At 45.1% G+C, this 19,738-nt stretch overlaps 1 protein-coding gene across 1 annotated transcript; it reads left to right on the plus strand.

Moving 5' to 3' along the window:
* The first annotated feature begins 1,342 nt into the window (after positions 1-1,342).
* GGCX (gamma-glutamyl carboxylase) lies at positions 1,343-19,102 on the plus strand. The gene is made up of 15 exons (XM_007529862.3): positions 1,343-1,473; positions 2,401-2,568; positions 4,231-4,389; positions 4,717-4,882; positions 8,795-8,873; positions 10,311-10,417; positions 12,966-13,129; positions 13,884-14,149; positions 14,624-14,755; positions 15,115-15,266; positions 15,655-15,824; positions 16,020-16,150; positions 16,662-16,809; positions 17,169-17,364; positions 18,094-19,102. Exons 1-15 carry the CDS (start codon positions 1,431-1,433, stop codon positions 18,284-18,286), a joined length of 2,274 nt encoding a protein of 757 aa, XP_007529924.1. The 5' UTR covers positions 1,343-1,430; the 3' UTR covers positions 18,287-19,102.
* The last annotated feature ends 636 nt before the right edge of the window (positions 19,103-19,738 follow it).

Consider the following 19,738-nt stretch of genomic DNA (forward strand, 5'->3'; position numbering starts at 1 on the left):
ACTGCTTCACCACTTGCAAAGTTTTTCCTCTTTAGGTGGGGACCAGGGGCTCGGACCTTAGCACTGTAATATGTGCACTCAATAAGGTGCGCCAAAACTCGGCGGTTTCTGTTGCATGTTTCTTTTTTTTTTTTTTTTTTAATTTTTTATTGTTTTTATTTATTGGATAGAAACAGCCAGAAATTGAGAGGAAAGGGGTGATAGGGAGGGAGAAAGACCTAGAGACACCTGCAATACTGCATTGCCAATGCAAAGCTTTCCCCCTGCAGGTGGGGACCAGGGGCTCGAACCTGGGTCCTTGTGCATTGTAACATGTGCACTCAACCAGGTGCGCCACCACCTGGCCCATGTTGCATATTTCAACCCAATTTTTCCAACACCATTTGTTGAAGAGACTTTCCTTTCCCTATTTAATAGTCTTTGTCGATGATTAGTCCCCACGTGTCAGTTCATTTTTTTTTTTTAAAGATTTTATTTATTCATGAGAAATGATAGGAGAGAGAGAGAGAGAAAGAACCAGACATCACTCTGGTACATGTGCGGCAAGGGACTGAACTCAAGACTCTCATGCTTGAGTCCAATGCCTTATCCACTGCGCCACCTCCCGGACTACTGAGTTCTTTCTAGCAGGCGGCAATTCTTCTAGCGTTTGCCCTTCTTCCGTAGCCAGTCAACAGCGTCAGGTTGAGCCTGATGTAAAGTTTCGAGACCTCCTTTGAATCTGGAGAGGTGGCAGTCGTTGACTATGTGGGTCATAGTCTGTCTGGAGCCGCAGGGGCAGTTCGGGTCGTCTCTGGCTCCCCAGCGACGGAACATAGCGGCGCACCGGCCATGGCCTGTTCGATAGCGATTGAGGAGGGCCCAATCATAACGTTGACGCTTGCAGGGGTCTGTGATGAGGTGTTTGTTCTTGACCTCAGCTGACTGCCAACTCTGTTTCCAAGAGTCTGGAACAGAGAAGTTCAGTGTAGGCGTAGGGGACCAGATTGGGTGACGAGACGTCAAGCGTTGGACAGGGTGGGCGAAGATATCCGCGTATATTGGCAGGTCCGGTCGAGCGTAGACGCGGGAAATGAACTTAGATGATGCCGCATCCCGACGAATATCTGGCCGGGCGATGTTGCTAAGAACTGGCAGCCATGGAACCGGGGTGGAACGGATGGTTCCAGAAATTATCCTCATGGAGGAATATAATTTGGAATCGACCAAGTGGACAATTAAAGTCCGAGAGTCCAAGGCCCGCCCCTTGGTGCATCCCTTCGCTCCACCCACTGTTGCCCTGGCCCCGCCCAGTAACGACAGGCAGGGAGTTCGGCATGGCTCTTCACGACAGTTCGGCACTTTCCGGCGGGTGCTGAGCTGTCGGGGGCGGGGCTTAGGAGAGGGCCAGTCTGGGCGGTGCTGCCCAGCTCACGGGCGGCTGCTGGACAATGGCTGATCCGGCGCTGTCCGCCCGGACTCGGGGAGATTCAGGTGGGCGCAGAGCCTGTCGTGCGGCGCAGAAAGGGGCGGCCTGTGATATTGTAGCCTCCGTCTTGGGGTGGTGATGACATTCGGGCACGCTGTGTGTGTAGTGGGTTGCAGGCTGAGAATTATCCTGGGTGGCCCTGGAGGAGGAGCATCAGTACAGGAAGGTTTCTGGTATTCGCGGGCGGGAGGGAGAAGCCAGGCCAACAGGAGCTCTGGGACTGTGAATTCTGTAACTTGGGGAGGAACCTTTTTAAAATTTTATTTGAAACTTTTAAAAATATTTATTTTATTTATTCCCTTTTGTTGCCCTTGTTTTATTGTTGTAGTTATGATTGTTGTTGTTATTGATGTCGTCGTTGCTGGATAGAAATGCAGAGAGAAATGGAGAGAGGAAGGGGAGACAGAGAGGAGGAGAGAAAGACACTTGCAGACCTGCTTCACTGCCTGTGAAGCGACTCTTCTGAAAGTGGGGAGCCGGGGGCTGGAACCGCGATCCTTGCGTGGGTCCTTGCGCTTTGCGCCACATGCGCTTAACCCGCTGCGCTACCACCCGACTCCCTTTATTTTTTTTAATATTTATTTATTTTTGCTTTTTGCTGCCCTTTTTTTAATTGTAGTTATTATTGTTGTTGTTGATGTCATCATTGTTAGATAGGACAGAGAGAAATGGAGAGAGGAGGCAAAGACAGAGACGGGGAGAGAAAGACCCCTGCAGACCTGCTTCCCCGCTTGTGAAGGGACTCCCCTGTAGGTGGGGAGCCAGAGGCTCGATCAGGGATCCTTACGCCGAGGAACCTGTTGTAAAGCACCAGCTCCCTGCCTGCACGCGCCTACACACACACACACACACACACACACACACACACTCACACTCACACTCAACACTCATTTACTCACTGATTGTCATACTCTCCATTTATTTGGTTGCAGATAAAGTACACAAAGATAAGGTTGGACAGACCTCAGGAGCCAGGCAGAGCCGAATGGGAAAACTCTTCGGTTTTGAGTGGGCAGATTTGTTTAGCTGGAGAAGGCTAGTGACCCTCCTGAATCGACCAACAGATCCTGCAAACCTGGGAGTCTTCCGTTTTCTCTTTGGTAAGTTCAGTGATCAAACAGTGCCACTGTGCTTATGGGGTAGGACAATGACGATCGTTCCTTGTCCACTCCTTGGCTACTAAATCACTTAGTGGACATTGCTTCCTGTGTCTCAGAGCTGTAGATGATATGAAAGAAGTCTGTGGAATTTAGGATCAAACTCAGCTTTGTCTCCTGATTAAAGTTTGAGGTTATACGAAATATAGAGGCAGAGGAACAGGGATACATTTTCCTTGTAACATGAACTTGCTCAGTAACTATTCTTAAGAGCTAGACTTTAGAGAAATGGCAAGAGTGAAAGTGCAGACATTTGGCAGTGACTCCTGAATCTAGAACTTCCCAACTCAGATGTCATAGCCACGTGTGTTTAGAGTACTCTTTTAGAGTAGGTTACAGGTGTACTTTTTAAAGAAATACATATTCATTTATTGGATAGAAACAGAGAAATTGAGGGGTGGGAGAGATAACAGGGAGAGAGACAACATCACTCATGAACTTTTACCCCAGCAGGTGGGGAGCAAGGGTTTGAACTGGGCAGGGGTAGATAGCATAATGGTTATGCAAACAGACTGTCTTGTTTGAGGCTTCAAAGTCCCAGGTTCAATCCCCTGCAGCACTGTAAACGAGAGCTGATCAGTGCTCTGGTAAAAATAAATAAATAAATATTAAAAAGGGGGCTTGAACCTGGGTCCTTGTGCATTGTGACATGTGTCCTCAACTAGGTGCACCACCACTCAGCCCCCACAGATGTACTATTAACCCCTTTAATCTTGTGATTCTCAAGATTAGGGAGTAATTCTACTCCCTGGGGGACATTTAAAAGTACATGGAGGAGGGTCACCAGGTGGTGGCACACCTGGTTAAGTGCACATACTACAGTGTGCAAGGACCCGGGTTCAAGCTCCTGGTCCCTAACTGCAGAGGGAAGCTTCATGAGTAGTGAAGTAGAGCTGCAGGTATCTGTCACTCTTTCTGTCTCCCTCCCCTCTCAATTTCTCTTTAGATCCAATTAAAAAAAGGAATCTGGAGACATATTTATTTGTCACTGTGGGGCTGGGGGGGATAGGTGGTCACTAGTATCTGTGTATGGAGTCATGGATGCTGCTAATGACCTATAACACAAAGGATAGTACCTCCTAGCAAATAATTAACTAGCCCAAAGTGAGAGAACCAGTGAGAGTGAGGCTGGAAAACCCTGCCTTAGCTAGAGCTGACTTCTTGACCTTGAGTAGCTCTTTCTGTTTAGTTTAAGGCTTTGGTCAAATATTAGTGTTTTCTGGGTGTGCCAGGAAGTGGGAAAAAGTTAAGAAACGTTACCCGTGAACACTTTTATAACAGAATAGGATGATCCTTTCTAAATTCCTATCAGAACCTGAAGGTTTTGTAGCATTATGTACAATTCTCTCCTGTAATCCGCTCTGTAGACCTGTGACATATATGACCCCCTTTCACAGTAGAGAATTGACTCAGTGAGGTGCAGTGGAGATCTGAGGTCACCCAACTGGCATACTGCCTAGCAGAATTGTCCCTCAGTAACCATTTGTTGAGTGGAGGAATTCCAGGGCTAGGAAAGAAGTTGACTCCAAGAGCTAGGTTCGTTGAACTGTATTTCACTGCGTCCTTTGCTAAGGACTAGTGGCCCTCTCCCCACTGCCTTCTCAGGGCTGTTGATGGTGCTGGACATTCCCCAGGAAAGGGGGCTCAGTTCCCTGGACCGAAGATACCTGGATGGGCTTGAGGTGTGCCGTTTCCCCTTGTTGGATATCCTGCAGCCACTGCCACTCGACTGGATGTATCTTGTCTATACCATCATGTTTCTGGGTGAGGGAAACTGTAGGCGTTCTGGGCATACTGACTGGCAAACCTCACTGAACCCACAAAGCATGCTGGTGAATGACCAACATCTTGGGTTCTTCATTTCATTTCTAGGGGGACACATAATGTCATCCTGCTGATATGTGTGCCACCCAAGTTGTGACTTCATAACCCTTTTCAAAAATATTAAAATAGCATATCATTTTCATTTAACTTTACCTGTTTATAAAATATCTGATGGCTTGTCTTAATCCCACCTACAGCCTGTCCCAGGGGAGCTTGGTCCATGGTGACCCCTTGATCTCATAATCCTCTTCCCCCCTACAAATCCAGGGGCACTGGGCATGATGCTGGGCCTGTGCTACCGGTTAAGCTGTGTGTTATTTCTGCTGCCATACTGGTATGTGTTTCTCCTGGACAAGACATCATGGAACAACCACTCCTATCTGTATGGTTTGTTGGCCTTTCAGCTGACGTTCATGGATGCAAACCACTACTGGTATGAGTCAAAGGAACAAGAGGGGTGGGATTAATTGGGTCAGGATGGTTATCAGGGGTGGCTAGTAAAGTCCTAGATAATACCCCAGCAAGCATATTTTCAACCGTGCAACCACAATTGGTTATAAGCCATACCTTGATCTGGATGGGTTTGGATGGGGGAAGATTCTGTAAGGGTTGGGCAACTTGGCATGACCAAAAAAAATGCAGGCCAATAAAATAACTCACTTGGATAGTGTACTGCTTTGCCAAGTGTACCACCCAAGTTCAAGCTCGGCTCCCACTGCGTTGAAGATAGCTTCAATGCTGTGGTCTTTTTAAGTCTTTTCTTTCTCTCTTTCTCCTCTTTCTTTCTCTTGTCTATCTCTGTCTGAACAAAAATGTCATCCCAAAGCAGTGAAGCCCTGATGATGACAAAAAAGAAAAATAGGTAAATAAATTAACAAGCAAAATGCCTTCCTGCCCCTTCACTCTTTCCACATCTCCCCAGGTACTTTGATCTCTCTGCTTCCTGTCATTCTCTTAGAAGAAGAGACATAGCTGTTTTTTTTTTTTTGTTTGTTTTGTTTTGTTTTGTTTTTAATAATTTATTTCTTTATTGGGGAATTAATGTTTTACATTCAACAGTAAATACAATAGTTTGTACATGCATAACATTCCCCAGATTCCCATTTAACAATACAACCCCCACTATGAGACATAGCTGTTTTCAGATACTTCAAGGGCATTCATGTGGAAGAGAAAGCAGACTTTCTCTGCAGCAGTCCAGAGGGGCAGAGTTAGAGCCAAGAATAGGACTTGCAGTGAGGCAGTCATATCGGAAGGACAGGTAACCCTCCCCCACATTTGGGGAGGTGGAGAAGGGGTTTGGAGACTGAATAGTAGAGTTTAAAGATTCCCACTGAAAGCAAATATGAGATGTCAGGGGGCCAGGTGGTAGCACACATGGTTAAGTGCACACATTACAGTGTGCAAGGACCCAGGTGTTCAAGCCCCTGCCTCCCACCTGGAGGGAAAATGCTTCATGAGTGGTGAAGTAGGGCTGCAGGTCTCTCTCCGTCTCTTCCCCTCCCTATTTCCCCCTCCCCTGTCAATTTCTGTCTCTACCCAATAATACATAAATAAAGATTAAAAAAAAAATAGGGCTGTAGCTCAGGGGGTTAAGTGCACATTGAGGCTCCATCAAGTCCCAGGTACAATCCCCTGCACCACCATAAGCCAGAGCTGAGCAGTGCTCTGGTAAGAAAAATAATAATAAAAAGAATCCTCAGCTGTTGACTACATTGCTCTTGACTACAAGTGTAAGCAGTCCTTTCCCCAGCTTCTTTGCTTGGTCACTGTGTTCTTGAAAGCCTGCTTTCCTCTGCTTCCCCATAATGTATCTATCTAAAGCCTCAGTTTATCAATATCAGTTCTCTGGAAGGAGAACAACCCTGTGAGGTCTAGTGTTCCCATTTTATAGATACTACCTCCTGGCATCCAGGTCTATGAAATGTCTTGGCTATTGATTTTGACAGAAAACAACAAAAACAAACAAAGACCCACTATGCATACTTGCATAAAGTTTTGGATTTTTCAAGAACTTCCAAGTTTGTTCTATTTCAGTCATTTTCTTAGCATTAGTCTTTTCCCTGGTTTGACCCATTAAAACACATGAATTTGATAACTAGTGATAAATGTGGGACTTTTTGTTTGGCATTATTTCTTTGATCACCTAAAATATTCACTTAAAATTTGAGGGGACAAGACTGAGGAGATAGCATAATGGTTATACAAAAAGACTGTCATGCCTGCTGCATCAAAGGTCTCAGGCCTAATCCCCAGCACCACCATAAGCCAGAGGTAAGCAACGCTCTGGTAAAAAAACAGACAGGTAAAGTGGAAAGGGACCACCAAAACTTCAGTGTCTTGTTAAACACTATCTAAGTGACATTTTTTTCCAGTCCTTACTAAAAAAATTGTTTCGTAATCTTCATTGTCTACCAAGTGAACTAGGGAACCAAACTATAATTTACTCAAATAATAATAATTTTAAAAGATTTATTTATTTTTACTTTTATTTATTTTTAAATATTCATTTACTTATGCCCTTTTGTTACCCTTGTTGTTTTATTGCTGTAGTTATTATTGTTTTTGTCATTGTTAGATAGGACAGAGAGAAATGGAGAGAGGAGGAGAAGACAGGGAGAGAAAGATAGACACCTGAAGACCTGTTTCACTGCCTGTGAAGTGACTACCCTGCAGGTGGGGAGCTGAGGGCTAGATCTTATGCTGATCCTTGCAGTTTGCGCCATGTGCGCTTAACCCGCTGCGCTACCACCTGACTCCTTATTTATTTATTTATTTGAAAAGGAAGAAAGAGAGAGAACCAGAACATCACACTAGCACTTGCAGTGCTGGAGACCTCATGCTCTTGAGTTCAGTGATGTATCTACTGGGTGACCTCCTGGGCCACTCAGCTAATTCCTCTTAAATTGCCACCGGAGTTATCCCTAAGGCTCAGTACCTGCAGAACGAGTCCACCACTCTTGGTGGCCATTTTTTCCTTTTTGATAGAAACAGAGCAGTTGAGAGGGAAGGAAGATAGCTGTCCTTGTGGCGGTAGAGTAGATAAAGTGCTGGACTCTTAAGCATGACATCCTGAGTTCAAGCCCTGGCAGCACATGTACTAGAGTGACGTTTGGGTCTCTTTCTCTCTCCCATCTTATTTCTCTCATTAATAGATTAATGAAACATTAAAGAGAGAGAGAAAGAGGGAGAAATGGAAATAGAGAGACACCACATGTGAAGTTTCGCCCCTGCAGATGAGGGCCAGAGGCTTGAACCCCAGGTATGTACGCATGGAATGTGTGCACTCTACCAGGTACACCACTCCCAGCCCCCACACAACCAATTCTTTTTTTTTTTTCCCTCCAGGGTTATTGCTGGGCTCGGTGCCTGCACCACAAATCCACCGCTCCTGGAGGCCATTCTTTCCCTTTTTGTTACCCTGGTTGTTTTACCATTGTTGTGGTTATTATTATCATTGTTATTGATGTCATTGTTGTTGGATAGGACAGAGAGAAATGGAGAGAGGAAGGGAAGACAAATAGGGGGAGAGAAAGATAGACACCTGCAGACCTGCTTCACCGCCTGTGAAGCGACGCCCCTGCAGGTGGGGAGCTGGGGGCTCGAACCGGGATCCTTACTCCGTCCTTGCACTTTGTGCCACATGCGCTGAACCCACTGCGCTACCGCCCGACCCCCCACGCAACTAATTCTAAGGGACTTCTGAATAACTCAGAGGACCAGAGAGGACATGGGAGATTGCCTGGGTTGTGTGATCACCTTTAAAAAGAAAGGTGATCGGGAGTCGGGTGGTAGTGCAGCGGGTTAAGCACATGTGGCGTGAAGCTCAAGGACCGGCATAAGGATCCCAGTTCAAACCCTGGCTCCCCACCTGAAGGGGAGTTGCTTCACAAGCGGTAAAGCAGGTCTGCTGGTGTCTATCTTTCTCTCCCCCCTCCGTCTTCCCCTTCTCCATTTCTCTCTGTCCTATCCAACAACGACGACAACAATAATAACTACAACAATAAAACAACAAGGGCAACAAAAGGGAATAAATAAATAAAATATTAAAAAATATTAAAAAAAAAAAGAAAGGTGATCTGCAGGGGAGTCGATTCACAGGCAGTGAAGCAGGTCTGCAGGTGTCTATCTTTCTCTCCCTCTCTGTCTTCCCCTTCTCTCTCCATTTCTCTCTGTCCTATCCAACAATTACGACAACAATAGTAACTACAACAACAATAAAAACAAGGGCAACAAAAGGGAAAATAAATAAAATTTTTTTAAAAAATTATTTTTTTAAAACAAGGAAGGTGATCATGTGACTAAACTGAGAGCTCTTCCTCATTCTTTGCCTCTCCCTGTTTAGGTCTGTAGATGGCTTATTGAATTCCCGCAAGCGGAATGCCCACGTGCCCCTCTGGAACTATGCTGTGCTGCGTGGCCAGGTGTGGTATCCTGGGCAAGAGGATGGGGCCTTCACCAGCAGTTGTCAGTATAACCATCTCACTGCCAGACTGCACTCGACTCTCCTCTCTGCACCTTCTCATTTCTCCCTTTTCCTGGGAGACTAATCTGGCTTTTCCCCTTGTCTCCAGTCCTCTAATATCTAAGTTATCTCACCTTGTCATGGAGAGAAGAGATTCTTGTCTTTGTTTGATTAGAACATTCCTATCTCATGACTTTTTTTCTGTGTGCCTAGTACTATGACTGGCATTGGTAGGGTATCAAGTTTTTGTTGGATAAGTAAATATTTCTCTTCCTTCCATCCTTTTTTTCAATTTTATTAAATTTTTACTTTTGTAGTTATTATTGTTGTCGTCATTGTTGGATAGGACAGAGAGAAATCGAGAGAGGAGGGGACAAGATAGAGAGCTATAGACTTGCTTCACTGCCTGTGAAGCGACTCCCCTGCAGGTGGGGAGCCAGGGGCTGGAACCAGGATCCTTACTCTGGTCCTTGCACTTTGCACCACCTGCACTTAACCCACTGTGCTATAGCCTGACTCCTTTTCATTCCTTTTATCTATGCCAATCCTAATTGGGTCAGTACCATACTGCCCTAATTACTATAGCTTTGTAGTAAAATTGGGAAATTTGTGCTCTTAACCTGCTGCACTACCATCCGACTCCCTCATTTTTATTTTTTATAATATGAGCTTCATAATGTGTTTTACCACAAGACAGAAAAGACAAATTTTTCTTGCCATGTTTTATTTGCTATTAACAGTAGGTTACAAGATTGTAAGATTACAGGGTATGGTTCTATACTGCACCCACCACCAAATTTGTGTCCCCATCCTCCCAAAGATATCTACCATACTTCCTACAAAGTCTTAAAGACAATTTGTTTAGAGAGAGAGAGAGAGATCTTTGGATTCCACAGATGAGTGAAACTATTACATATATATATTATTTATTGTGGATAGAAACAGAGAAATTGAGAGTAGGAGATAAAGAGAGAGACACCTGCAACTCTGCTTCACCACTCAAAGAGCTTTCCCCCTGTAGGTGGGGAGCAGGGACTTGAACCTGGGTCCTTTTGCACTGTAATATGCGCACTTAACCAGGTACATCAACAACCAGCCCCTCTAATAGTTTGTGTTTTTTTTTTTTAACATTTGTTTATGTTTTTTGGTAGAGACCAAAAAAAATTGAGAGGGAAGGGGGGATAGAGAGAGAAGGAGAGAGAGACAGAGAGACCTACAGTCCTGCTTCACTTCACCCCTACAAGTGGGGACCGAGGACTTGAACCTGACCCTCGTACATGGTAATGTGTGTGCTTTACAGGGTGTGCCATTGCCTGCTCCCAGATAACTATTTTTCACTACAGAAAGGAAGGCTCTGTTTTTATTTAATCGTTTATTTTGCATTTTGTGTTTGCAGATCTTCATTGTGTATTTCATTGCTGGTGTGAAAAAACTGGATGCAGACTGGGTTGAAGGCTACTCCATGGAAAACCTGTCCCGCCACTGGCTCTTTAGCCCCTTCAAGTGAGTGACAGTCACACAAAGACCTTGCTGAGACAAAGGAGCAGAACAGATGGCTAGTCTCCCTCATATGCTGTGATGACTGCTGTTTCTTCTCTACTTGAAATTGCCACACACACTCCCCTCTATGCTCTTATCTTTGTACTCAGCAGAAGGCAGAGTAAATGACCAAAGGATCTAGGCCTTAGGCATGGTAGAGCACAGCAGGTAAGCTGCTTACTTTCCATGCCTGAGGCCCTGGATTCAGTCTCAGTATCACATGGGAATGACCAAGAGATAGCATCAAGGGAGTTTCAAGAATGGTACAGCCCTGAACTCATTTCTCTCTATTGCATACAGACAGATTAAAATAAAAAGTTCTAGGTTCCGGGCCAGGTGGTGGCACACCTGGTTGAGAGCACATATTACAATGTGCAAAGACCCAGGTTCAAGCCTCCAGTCCTCACCTGCAGGGGGAAAGCTTTTTTTTTCTCTCTCTCTCTCTTTTTTTTTTTTTAATATTTATTTTATTTATGTATTCCCTTTTGTTGCCCTTGTTGTTTTATTGTTGTAGTTATTATTGTTGTTGTCGTTGTGGGATAGGACAGAGAGAAATGGAGAGAGGAGGGGAAGACAGAGAAGAGGAGAGAAAGATAGACACCTGCAGACCTGCTTCACCGCCTGTGAAGCGACTGCCCTGCAGGTGGGGAGCCAGGGTTCGAACCGGGATCCTTATGCCGGTCCTTGTGCTTTGCGCCACCTGCGCTTAACCTGCTGTACTACAACCCGACTCCCAGGGGGAAAGCTTTTGCAAGTGGTAAAGCAGTGTTGCAGGTGTCTGTCTCACTCCCTCTTGCTCTCTTTTTTAAATATATATTTTTAAGATTTTATTTATTGATTGATGAGAAAGATTGGAAGAGAGAGAAAGAACCAGACATCTCTCTGGTACATGTGCTTCTGGAGATTGAACTCAAGACCTCATGCTTGAAAGCCTAATGCTTTTTTTAAAAAAAATATTTATTCCTTTTTGTTGCCCTTGTTTTATTGGTATAGTTATTATTGTTGTTGTTGATGTCGTGGTTGTTGGATAGGACAGAGAGAAATGGAGACAGAAGGGGGAAGACAGAGGGGGAGAGCAAGATAGACACCTGCAGACCTGCTTCACCACCTGTGAAGCGACTCCCCTGCAGATGGGGAGCTGGGGCCTCCAACCGGGATCCTTAAGCTGGTCCTTGCGCTTTGTGCCACCTCCGCTTAACCTGCTGCGCTACCGCCCAACTCCCAATATAATGCTTTTTCTTCCTTAAAGACTTATTTATGAGTGGGAGAGATAGCATAATGGTTATGCAAAAGACTGTCATGCCTGAGGCTCTGAAGTCCCAGGTATAATCTCCTGTACCACCATAAACCACAGCTGAGCAGTGCTGAGGATGGCAGGATATCTATGGAGAAGAGAAGAGAGGATCTTTGCACTTCCTGATTCTTTTTCTTTTACCACCAGGGCAGTGGCTCAGTACATATACAATCACAATACCACTTTTTTTTTTTTTTTTAGAGGTTGAAAGAGATAGAATGAAGGGAGACAGAAAGTAGGGGAGATACTTGTAGCAACGTTCCACTGATCATGAAGCGTCTCCTCTATAATAGGCACGGGTAACTTGAACCCGGGCCCCTGTACATGGCAACATGTGCAGTTTACTGATTGTGCTCCTTGATGCCAGCGCACTGCCTTAGGGTGGTGTGGGAGTAGAACCTGTGACTCTGGAACCTTAGGCATGAGAGTCTCTTTGAATAGCTATTATGCTACTTCCTTTCCCAGTTCTCTCTCTTGTTATAAATAAATCTGTCTTTAAAAGGGTGGGGGGGGGGGGACTGGAGAGGTAGTTTAATGGTTATACAAAGACTTTCATGCCTAAGGTACTAAAGTCCAGAGTCAATCCCTCTCACTACCATAAGCCAGAACTAAGCAGTGCTCAGTGAAAAGAGTGAGTGGGTGGAAGAAGAGAGAGAGAGTTTGCGTGGTGCTGCACCAGGTTGAGCACACACGTTACCATGCCCAAGGACCTGGCTCAGGCCCCCAGGGGGAAGCTTAATGAAAGGTGAAGCAGAGCTACAAGTGTTTCTCCTCCCCTCCCCCCCTTTTAAAATATTTTACTTATTTATTGTTAGATAGAGACAGAGAAATCAAGAGGGGAAGGGGAGATATAGTGGGAGAGAGTGACACCTGCGACATTGCTTTATCACTCATGAAGTTTTCCCTCTACAGGTGGGGACTGGGGGCTTGAAGCTGCGTCCTTGAGCATGTTTAACGTGTGCTTAACTGGTGCACCACCACCCAGTCCCTCTTCCCTCTCAATTTCTCACTGTCCTATCAAAATAAATAAATAAATAAACAAACCTCAAAAAGGAAAGAAGAAACATGTGAAGTCCATGTCCTGCCAGGTCCCCACAGAGGATCTTTGTGCAGACCTCTCTAATCACTTGCTGGGGAAGATACATCGGCCAGGGATACACAGAGGTGTTATGAATATGCTGTGAACCCTGGGTTGACCTTTGCCCTTCCTGTCTGCAGACTAATATTGTCTGAGGAGATGACTAGTCTGCTAGTGGTGCACTGGTGTGGACTGATGCTGGACCTCTTGGCTGGTTTCCTGCTCTTCTTTGATGCCTCAAGATCCATTGGTCTCTTCTTCGTGTCCTACTTTCACTGCATGAATTCCCAGCTTTTCAGCATTGGTTAGTACATAGATCTAGTAGGAAACTGGAAACCACAGATTTGTAGGAAGAGGGATTCGCCAGATACATGGTTTGGGAGTGGGAATAGTTAGTGATGGGAACAGGAGCTAAATGTGGCCTATTGCAGTAACTATGAAATGGAATTAAGTCAGGGAGAAGAGGATTGGAACTTCTGAGGTTAGTGTGCTATATGTTAAAGTGTTTCTGGGGCCAGGTGGTGGCGCACCTGGTTAAGTGCACACACTACTACAGTATTCCCAGGAAGTAAGTTCCTGTAGCTAATAACTTTTATTAGAAAGATAGGAGGAGAGAGTAAAACAACCAGACATCACTCTGGTGCACATGCTTGCCAGGATCAAACTCAGGACCCCATGCTTAAGAGCCCAGTGCTTTATCCACTGCACCACCCCCCAGATCACAGCTAATAACTTTTTTAAAAGACTATATTTATTTATTTTATTTGATAGGATAGAAAAATTGAGAGGGAATGGGAATTGAAAGAGAGACAGAGAGACCCCCTGAAGCACTGCTTTACTGCATGTGAAACTTTCCTCCTGCAGGTGGGGACTGGGGGCTTGAACCTGGGTCCTTGCACATATTAAAACGCATGTTAACTAGTGCACCATTGCCCAGTCCCTAGCTTTTTTATTTTCAGTAGAATAACTCAGAGATGTGTCTGAAGGGAAGCGAGTTGAGGGGATTACCCACATTCTCCCAAGCAAACTTCTGAGCTGCTTTTCTCCTGCTTTTTTAGGTATGTTCCCCTATGTCATGCTGGCTAGCAGCCCTCTCTTTTGCTCTGCCGAATGGCCTCGGAAGCTGGTATCCCACTGCCCCAAAAGGCTGCAAGAACTGCTGCCCCTTAAGGCTGCCCCTCAGCCGAGTGCTTCCTGTGTGTATAAGAAGAGCCGGGCCAAAGGTGGCCAGAAGCCAGGGCTACGCCACCATCTAGGCACTACCTTCACCCTCATCTACCTCCTGGAACAGCTTTTCCTGCCCTACTCCCACTTCCTCACCCAGGTATGTAGGTAGCTTCGAGGAGACAGAAGGCTGGTGAAATAGCTCATTTGGACAGTATGCTGCTTTGCATGTACTCAACTTAGGTTCCAGCCCAGTTTCTCACATACACCAACCACTGCCTGCAACCACCACCAAATGGAGAGAAGCTTTGCTGCTATGGTCTATTTCCTTCTCTCTGCCTGTCTATTTCTATCTTAAAAAAAAAAAAAAAAAAAAAAACAGGACCTGAGAGGTGGCATAGTGTGTATGGTGCCGACCTTGCAAGCATGAGGTCCGGCATCTCCTGTGCCAGAATGATGCTCTAGTAGTCCTCCCCCATCATTAATAAATAAAACATTAAAAAATAAATAAATAAAAGTGGCAGAGGTGACAGCAGTAGAGAAAGTATGGGGCTGATTTTGCAGCTCTTTCCTGGTAGGGGGATGGGGTTAAGATGGGAATTATCCAGCTGACTCCCCTGCTCCGCCTTCCCAGGGCTATAACAACTGGACCAATGGGCTGTATGGATATTCCTGGGACATGATGGTACATTCCCGCTCCCACCAGCATGTCAAGATCACCTACCGTGATGGTCGCACTGGCGAGCTGGGCTACCTTAACCCTGGGGTGAGACATCTGATGCTATTTACTATTTTCCAGAGCTCTCCAAAGCTTTGGGGGTCTAGTTTGGTCTTAACACAATTCTAAAACAAATTATTGTTGGGTTGAACTTCCATATGTGTGGGTTGAAGTAGGGTATCATTCACTTCTGTGAACTGAAACTAGATTTAGGAAATGTAAATACCACTAGTCTAGCGATGGTAAGTTTTTCTTTCCCCCAAAGATAAGCTTCTACCCACCACGAAACCCCCCTTTTCTGGTCCAGATAGGGAGTAGGCAGGGATCTCTTTGTGCTGTTGGCAGTGCATGACCCGCCCAGGAGATTGAAAATGATGAGCTGGGACTAATGTGAGAACTTGGGGCAGGTATTCACACAGAGCCGACGATGGAAGGATCACGCAGACATGCTGAAGCAATATGCCACTTGCCTGAGCCACCTTCTTCCCAAGTACAATGTCACTGAGCCCCAGATCTACTTTGATATTTGGGTCTCCATCAATGATCGCTTCCAGCAGAGGTGGGCAAGGGGACAAAGAAGGGGAAAACTGAAGTTTGGCTTCTTTTTGCTGATATATACATATCCCATGCTCCCCAGTGATATCTTGCTTAGAAGACTATCCTCTGATGCATGTCTCTGTTGACCTGGTTGTGGGCATATCTGATTGTTTCCAGTAGGGGGCACCATCATCCAGAAGACAAAGTAATTGACTTTCTGAAACTCAACACAGCTCTCCTGTAACCTCCACTAACCCCCACTCTTCCCAGTGCACCAGAATCCTCCCACTCTCACCCTGCTTCTCATGGCTATAGTAGAGAACAGTGCTGAAAGGAAGGAACAGAACTGGGAGCTTGGGTGAGTGACTGGCTGGCTGTGGCCTCCTTAGAACGTGGCTTTCTTTCCTAAGGATCTTTGACCCTCGTGTGGACATTGTGCAGGCCACCTGGTCCCCTTTCCAGCGTACGCCGTGGCTGCAGCCACTGTTGATGGACCTGTCTCCCTGGAGAACCAAGTTACAGGAAATTAAGAGCAACCTAGATAACCACACGGAGGTGGTCTTCATTGCAGACTTTCCTGGTATGGAAGAAAGCATGGAGAGGCTTTGCTTTCTTTCCTCCTGACATCCTTGGCCGAGGACTTTGCATGGGACAATGGGTGGGGGAGGGTATGCTTCTGTTGGGAAGAATGTTTCAGAAAGCTGAGTTTGTGATAAAAGTGTGTGTCTCTGTCCTGGTTAGAGTGTGGGATGGGGGAACTTTGTTGCCTTGGCAGGGCTGCACCTGGAGAATTTTGTGAGTGAAGACCTGGGCAATACTAGCATCCAGCTGCTGCAGGGGGAGGTGATTGTGGAACTGGTGGCAGAACAGAAGAATCAGACTCTTCGGGAAGGAGAAAAAATGCAGGTATTGTCCTGGCATTAGCAAGGGCAGAACATTTAGATGAGTGGAGTTAACTATGGACTCATAATGCTTTATCAGTGCAATACTGCAGATGGTTCTCAAAAAACAAGGCCTCCTGGGGCTGTGACTAGCCCCATCCAGGACTTCTAGTCAGTTCCCCTGTGTTTTACTGCTCACTGAGAGGGTAGATACCTGGAGGGGTAGTATAAGGAGCCTGTAGGCTCACTAAAGAAAGGTTAGAATGAAATAAATCCATTTTTGTGGGGCTGGGTGGTGGTGCACCTGGTTAAGAGCACATTTTACAGTGCACAAGGACCTGGGTTTGAGCTCCTGGTCCCTACCTGCAGGAGGAAAACTTTGCAAGTGGTGAAGCAGTGCTGCAGCTATCTGTCTCCCTCTCTATCACTCCCTTCCCTCTCAATTTCTGGCTGTCTCTATCCAGTAAATAAATGAAGATAATGAAGGAAGGAAAGAAGGAAGAAAGAAAGAAACCCATTTCTTTTCTCCTTATCAGTTACCAGCTGGTGAGTACCACAAAGTGTATACAACATCATCGGGTCCTTCCTGCTACATGTACATGTATGTCAACACTACAGAGCTTGCACTGGAGCAAGACCTGGCGTATCTGCAAGAATTGAAGGAGAAAGTGGAGAATGGAAGTGGTGAGTATATGAAGATTTAAGGGAGGGGGGAGACAGCATCATGGATATGCAAAGACTTTCTCACATGTCACTGTAAGCCAAAGTGAAAAAGAAAGAAAAAATTGAATTGACAGTTAACTTGTTAGAAGTCAAAGTTATGAGGATCTAGCCATTAAAGGATGAACTGGAGAGGCTGGAGAGGTGGGTCAGTGGTAGAGTACTTACTTTGCATGCTTGAGACCCTGGGTTTGCTTCCCAGCACAGCGCTGGTGCTCTAGTCTCAAGTTACTAAAACAAAACAAAAACTTCTAGCTAATACAAGAGTTCTAAGAGAAAATTTTTATTATTGATCCTTCTTTTTAAAACCATCTTCTGGACAGAAACAGCACCTCTACCTCCAGAGCTGCAACCTCTGCTGGAAGGAGAAGTGAAAGGAGGCCCTGAGCCAACACCTCTAGTTCAAACCTTTCTTAGACGCCAGCGCAAGCTCCAGGAAATTGAACGCCGGCGAAATACCCCTTTCCATGAGCGGTTCCTCCGCTTCTTGCTGCGAAAGCTCTATATATTTCGCCGCAGGTGAGTTTTCACCCACAGTATCTGTCATTACCTTCAGCTGGGCAACTTTTCTCTGGTTATGGGTATTAGTAGACTCTTTCTCAGGAAAGGGCAGTTAAACAGTGTCTTCCCCTCTCCACTCTCCAGTTTGATGGAAGAACAAATGGCCTGTCAAATGTTCTGCCTCTGGGACTGGGCAGTAGTGTAGTGGGTTAAGCGGATATGGCACAAAACCGGCGTAAGGATCCGGGTTCGAGCCCCCGGCTTCCCACCTGCAGGGGGCTTGCTTCACAAGTGGTGAAGCAGCAGGTGTATCTTTCCCTCTGTCTTACCCTCCTCTCTCCATTTCTCTCTGTCTTATCCAACAGTGACAGCAATAACAATAATAACAACAGTAAACAAGGGCAACAAAAAAATGGCCTCCAGGAGCAATAGATTCATAGTGCAGGCACCGAGCCCCAGCAGTGACCCTGGAGGCAAGAAAAAAAAATGTTCTGCCTCAACTTTCTCCAACTTCCCCTTTGGTTATGTTATTCCTATTCCCCCCTGGAATACTTTCCCAGACTGTAAAGACTGGGTGCCTTCCCAGTCAGATAAGCGAGTCTCTTGAGGGTGAGGTTGGGTTTTTTTTGTTTGTTTGTTTTTTTTATTCCTAGGTGAGAGGTATTAGGACCAGGTGCTCTTTAAAGATTTTGGTAGGAATTTATGTGATGAAATAGGTTTTGATTCGGTCACCCTTTTCTTTTTCAGCTTCCTGATGACTTGTATCTCACTTCGAAACCTGGTATTAGGCCGCCCTTCCTTGGAGCAGCTGGCCCAAGAAGTGACTTATGCAAACTTACGACCCTTTGAGCCGGTTGGAGATTCAAGTCCTTCAAACATAGACTCTTCAAATTCTAACCCTCCCGAACCAGATTCTGACCATGTCCACTCAGAGTTTTGAAGAAAATGGACACTGGGTACAAATGTGGGAGCAGCCGGTCTTAGGACCATTTATACAGTAGAAATTTGAAGAAATCACTTCAGTATTTCTCATTTTTCTCCTTCATTCATAACCATTCTCAATTCAGAAATGATACCTTAGAAGAACCAGTAAGTGAAGCAAGGATAAAGTTTTATCAGTTTAGGTGCTGGGTGGTGGCACATCTGGTTAAGCGCATATACCACCATGTGTAAGGACTCTGGTTTGAGCCCCTGCTCCCCACCTGCAGGAGGGACACTTCACCACTTGTGAAGTAGGTCTGCAGGTGTCTACCTTTCTCTCCTCATCTCCCCTCCCCTCTCCCAATCTCTCTCTCCTGTCAAATAAAAGAAAAAAGAAAAAATGGCCACCAGGAATGGTAGATTCATAATGGCGGCCCCAGCAATAAGCCTGATAGCAATTAAAAATAATAAAAGCGACTTATTAGTTCAAGGTTGAGAAATTAAAAGGGGGTTAATTAAAAGCAATATGGAAATGTCTCAAAGGGTAAAGACATAACACAATGGATAAACTATTGTACTCTCAAGTACGAGGTCCTGAGTTCAGTACCTGGCATCACATATGCCCAGAGTGATGCTATTTGGGGAAAAAAAATTAAAAAGATGGGAAGGAAGTTCACTGTATCATAATAGCTAATTGTCTTTAAGTGCTTGTGTTAGGCACTGTTCATATGCTATTATAGTCCTCTATAGTCACTGCTGTTCTACATTTAAAAAGATTGAAGCAGAGAAGTAATTTGCTCAAGATATATACTAAAGGATGGATTGGTGATTTGAACCTCATTGTCTGTTTCAATTAAGACTGCACCCTGTCTGATTTTCAAAATCACTGATTTTTAAATGCGACTTGTCTTAATTATAAATACAATTGACGTGGTGTTCAGGTTCTACATGTACACATAATTCTCTTCATTGCAATTTTTTCTAATCATAGATCTTTATCATCAGGGTAATTTTTAAAAAATAATTTTATTGGGAGTTGGGCGGTAGTGCAGCGGGTTAAGCGCACGTGCTGCACTACCCCGTTCTCCCTCCTCTCTCCATTTCTGTCTGTTCTATCCAACAACGACGACATCACTAACAATAACTACAACAATAAAAACAAGGGCAACAAAAAGGGAAAAATATTTTTTAAAAAAATTTTTATTATTGGATAGACAAATTGAGAGGGGTGGGGGAGGTAGAGACAGACACCTGCAGCCCTGCTTCACCACTTGTGAAGCTTTCCCCCTACAAGTTGGGACGAGGGGCTTAAACTTGGGTCCTTACACACTATGTGTGCTTAACCAGATGCAGCACTGCCTGGCCCCCTTCATTGCAATTATCACTCCTTTATTCCTATTATTTATATAGCCAGTATACATTTTACTAGCAGTCATGAATTGTCAGTTTATACTAACAAAATTTACTTAGT

The sequence above is a fragment of the Erinaceus europaeus genome, chromosome 3, assembly GCF_950295315.1.
Source record: "Erinaceus europaeus chromosome 3, mEriEur2.1, whole genome shotgun sequence".
In the NCBI taxonomy this organism is placed as follows: domain Eukaryota; kingdom Metazoa; phylum Chordata; class Mammalia; order Eulipotyphla; family Erinaceidae; genus Erinaceus; species Erinaceus europaeus.

Bases quoted from the DNA above. Each gene is read 5' to 3' on its own strand.
- GGCX (XM_007529862.3), top strand. From the start codon at position 1,431: ATGGCTGATCCGGCGCTGTCCGCCCGGACTCGGGGAGATTCAG. The intron at 13,130-13,883 runs GTTAGTACATAG...CTGCTTTTTTAG, and splicing joins TTCCCAGCTTTTCAGCATTG to GTATGTTCCCCTATGTCATG. The intron at 17,365-18,093 runs GTGAGTTTTCAC...TTTCTTTTTCAG, and splicing joins CTCTATATATTTCGCCGCAG to CTTCCTGATGACTTGTATCT.